The sequence below is a fragment of the Amblyomma maculatum genome, chromosome 1 (assembly GCF_055883805.1).
Source record: "Amblyomma maculatum isolate TAMU_Amacu chromosome 1, ASM5588380v1, whole genome shotgun sequence".
NCBI lineage: Eukaryota > Metazoa > Arthropoda > Arachnida > Ixodida > Ixodidae > Amblyomma > Amblyomma maculatum.
In genome coordinates this window covers 356,858,344-356,862,844 of record NC_139344.1, presented here as the reverse complement: position 1 = coordinate 356,862,844, position 4,501 = coordinate 356,858,344, and the positions used below count along the sequence as shown (strand labels likewise).

At 51.9% G+C, this 4,501-nt stretch overlaps 1 protein-coding gene across 1 annotated transcript; it reads right to left on the bottom strand.

Annotated features, from left to right (window-relative positions):
* Positions 1 to 2,431: 2,431 nt before the first annotated feature.
* LOC146207900 (uncharacterized) lies at positions 2,432 to 4,085 on the bottom strand. The gene has a single exon (XM_084591464.1). The coding sequence runs from the start codon at positions 3,758 to 3,760 to the stop codon at positions 2,696 to 2,698; it is 1,065 nt and encodes a 354-aa protein (XP_084447590.1). The 5' UTR covers positions 3,761 to 4,085; the 3' UTR covers positions 2,432 to 2,695.
* Between the last annotated feature and the right edge of the window lie 416 nt (positions 4,086 to 4,501).

Below are 4,501 nucleotides of genomic sequence, written 5' to 3'. Positions count from 1 at the left end.
GGTCGGCCATGCTATTTATATGTGTTTTCTGCTGCAGCACATTTTCTTTCCTAGTGATCACGTTTGTGCACAGCACATTTGTACCTGGCTGTATTTTCAGTCCTTCTTCTGCAATGCCATGTTTAGAACGTCAGGGGTCGCAAAAACAGTTTTGATGAACCAGAACACAATTCGTCAGCGCTTACACGTTCATCTATAAACAACTGACACGACGCACGATTAGATGATGAGCGCAGAGCTATAGCGGACGTTTCGGTTTCACATCAGGCTTCTGGTTAGCGACGCGTAATGCGTGTTTGTGTTTTATTACGGCCTGACAGAACTGCACTCAGCTCTTGTAGTGCTTCAGCACCTCAGTAATGGCCGAGGTTCTCATGAGCAGGTGGTCACCAGAAAAAATTTTCTCTCACTTCAATCCAGCAAAAGGATCTATGTAAAAATGCCGCAGTGTTCTTAGTTCTCCCGATAAAACATATCTATATCAAGATTCTATCACAGCACCCATGAAATATGTGTGTATTTTAGCTATATTCCGAGGTAATTATTATGAAATAGAATACTCCTTTGTTCTTGTATCAGTGCATAGCTCCAACTATGAAAGGTATCGATGTCTGCGGCTTATGACGTCCTTATAAGGCTTGCTTACCGAAATGGTTCTGTAATCTTTGTCATACGGGAAGAACACGTTTTATCCTTCACAATTCCAAATATTATGCTCGGTACGACGCCAGCTTTCTGTGATCATAACTTTTCGGTTATAGTTTTATTGTTCTCCATACTTTCTTTTGTCTCCACGCTGTCTTTAGATAACCAACTTGCTTCCCAGCATCTGTTGTACTCATATAACATTGTTAACCAGCATTGCTATAAACGCAAACAAAAATATGCACGAATTAACTGCTTCTGAAGTGTTTCTATTGTACTTATAACAGAACTTCGTAACAGTCATTGCTTTAAGGCCTGATCAATGACTGTGCCTTTATTCTAGCAAAAACCAGGCAGCGCAGGTTTAGTCGACCAGTACACACGATTAAGCGTATTTTGCGTGCTTCTTGCTACAGTGAAAATAAAAATCACTTCTGGTGAGCGTCTCGCTACTAGTTGGTATCAAGGCTACTGCAGTTGGTTACAAAATGCCCTTCTCCCTCGTTTTTATGGTCGGGATACAAAGTACGACGTTGTCAAGCTGATTCATTAATGGTTTGTTTTGTCATGTCGCAATTAATGTGGCCTCTATACTCAAGTTCCGACAATTGTACAGTGTCCCCAATGGCATCGAAGTCCCCTCAGCGCATGTATGCATTATACGGCTGGCGGTCACTTCCTCATAAAAATCCTCTGGTGTGACACTCTGATATGTGAGCCCCTGTTTAACGACCTCGCACGTCTGACTCGCCGTGGTTTCGCGTTGGAAAGCAACACTAAGAGGACACATGACGGCGTTAAAGACAGACAAGAAGGCCCAAACTATTCTGAAATCACGTTCAAAGGCGAGTCTGATAGTCGCGTTAACGTTACCTGCGCGTGCGTAATACAAGGAATGCCAGATAAAAGTGAACGCTGTTTGCTGTACCTGTTAGCAGCTGATAGTTTCCAGCAAAACAGGAAGCGTGTCGAGCCTGTATGTACCAAAGGGGGGAGGAGGGAAAGTACACGTCCTGGTGAAAGGTACACGTCATTTGGTAAAAGCGCAGTGCCTGCAATCGAGCGCCCATTTCCGATGAGGCGCATTCATGGCTGGCGATCTGAACTTGCGTAATATAACGATTATGACAACGCCAAGATAAGGCTGCTGGATGGCAGCAGATCTTCGAGGCAGAGTTTACATTTCGAGTCTTTGACGCTGTAGCTTCGCGCCTGCAGTGCGACCTGTGCTAGCGATAAAGATCCATTACGTTTAACAGAAAACAATGTCGGTGTACGGATGGAAACCTTAACACACTGCCAAGACTGTAGAAACCAGTACGTAATAATATCCATGCAAGAGCCTAATCTATAGTGAAGCACGACTATTTCAACATCTGAGCTGCATTAATCCGCGATGAAAAGGAAGCTAAACGAATCACGTGTGACGCTAGATTTTCGCAATCTGCGTAGATCCGAGTAAAATCAAAAGCAATGACCGCTTTCAAGGACTCGCGAGCGCATGATTAGGCTGGCGTTCTTCCGGATATCCTGGTTGAGCGTGCGCACAAAGTGAGCTCCCATGTAGAAAGCATCCGAACCAGCGCTCGCTAGACAGCGGCATCCGCGCGGAAGTTTTTCGACACGCGAGTGAAGGCAGTGGCGGGCAAATTCCGCTGGCCCCTGTGACTAATAGGACGGATAGCGCGACTGAAGGGCCGATAATGAGCCGAGCGACAGCCGCGTGACGATACGCGGTGTTCGAGACAGCCGCATACAGCAACCACACAAATGCATCGTGCAAGGGTAAAGAGAAGAAAAATGAACTGCGCTTTATTTTAGCCTGGCCCGGGGACACTCCAGGAGCCCCGGGTCCCGCAAGAGGTTCGTGGGCTCAAGCCCGGCACAAGCGCACCCGTCTGACCAGCGGAATCATCCGCCGCACAAATAGGGGTCCTGAGATTGGCACTGGGCAGGAATGGCAACGAAAGAAAAGTACGCGCGGCTTGGCCGCGCGTGTCATGTCCAGGAGTATTAACGGCAGGTAACGGTGACGATGTCGATGAGAGGTTCAAGCGCGAGCGATGGTCGATGTGTGAGCCCGCGACCGGGCCGTCAGCGGTGCTCCCGCGTTCACCTTGTCCCTTCGGTGTACCTTCAGGTGTTTGGCGAGGTGGTCGGAGCGGGAGAAGCGCTTGTCGCAGATCTGGCAGCGGTACGGCTTGATGCCCGAGTGAGAGCGTTTGTGGCGCGCCAGCTCGTCCGAGCGGGAGAAGCGCCATCCGCACCCGGGCCACTGGCACGCGAACGGCTTCTCGCCCGTGTGTCGGCGTAAGTGGGCCTTGAGGTGCGAGCTCTTGGAGTACACCTTGCTGCAGCCCGGGTAGGAACAACAGAACAGCTTCTCTTCCTCGTTAGAAGCGGCGGGAGCGGGCTGCGGCGCTCGTCCGCCTTGCCGCCGCGTCGTGCCGGTTGCTGGGCAGCCGACCAGGACACTCGCCTTGGGCTTGCGACCCCCGCGTTGCCGTGGCTGGAGCCAGCTCTGGCTTGGTCTTCCTCGGGTCAGCGGCGGCGGAGGCGGGGGCTGAGGTTGTAACACGGTAACAGCGGGACTAGACAGGGAGCTGCTACAGAACGAGTCACCTTCACTGAAACTCGACATGAGGGTCTTGAGTCCGACGCCAAGGACCACGAAGTCGTCCAGACCGTCCGCGGCGAGCTCGTCGGACCAGTCCACTTCGAGGCATCCTTCAGGAGTCGGCGAAGACGAAGTAGCTGAAGCGGCGTCCTCGTAGCCGGAGTCCGGACTAAAGTCCACCGACTTCTGGAAATCGTGACCCGTTGGCCACACATTCTGAGCGCCGGACGACTCGCCACAGAAGAGCGGGTAGCAACACGACGGCTCGGCGAAGATGCCGAACTCGGGGAGCTGCATTGCCACGTCCGCGGTGGCAACGTGACCCGTGGCCGTCGCGGTGCTCTCATCGTCCTGGCCCAGGCTTCCGCTGTCACTGGAGAAGAACGAGTCCAGGTCCGTTCCCAGCTCGTCCAAGGACAGGTCGTCGAATGAAAAGCCACCGGATGCAGCCACCGTGGAAAGGCAGCCTTCCATCGCGAACTCTGTTGCGGCAGGCATGGGAAAACCGCGTGACACGAACCTTTACTCACTCGCTGAACATCACTCCGAGGGAAAACAAGCGAGCTGAGCAACGACTGCGTGGCGCGCCGACTGCGACTGCTTCACTCTTTCCGCGAAGCGTCGTCGTAGGTGTTCGTCCGCAACGCCGAACGGTTGGCACGGCTTCTGGCCGTTCCGGCGCTGTGTCTACTCTTCTCCTCTGAGTCGCCGAGCACGTCACTCGACCGCGCACACTCTCGCAGCCTGGATTGGCGCTCTCTCGCGCACGTGATAAAGCGATAGGTTTCTAGCGCCGCCTTTCCGCTTTGCGAGCACGTGTCCCCCCCTCGTACAGCGAGTACACGGTCACCGTCTTGCGCATTTGGCTTACGCTGTTGAATGGGAGCGCTCGCGTACAGCACTGCGATGATATCGGGCCGATACTAGCAATACCGCCGGCATCAGCGATCGTCCCGGGCTGATAAGAAATCGAATGCCGATACCTACTATCTGTATCGTGCAACGTTCTCCCCGCTTGCGAGCTCCTTATTGGTTGCTCTTTTTGTCAATGGCAAGGTATGCGATTTTTCCACTGCGTGCCAGATAAAAAAAATAATAATTTTAATTTGATTCTGAATCACAGCATCGCTCACGCAGAGTAGCGTCGAATTAAACCGACTGCCCTGAATACTTTGTCATATCGCATTCAATGTATTGGCAAAAAAAAAAAAGAAAGAAGAAATGGTTGGCACGAATTTC

What these genes read in the sequence shown, in the direction of transcription:
- LOC146207900 (XM_084591464.1), bottom strand. Translation starts at nt 3,760, where the DNA reads ATGCCTGCCGCAACAGAGTTCGCGATGGAAGGCTGCCTTTCCACGGTG.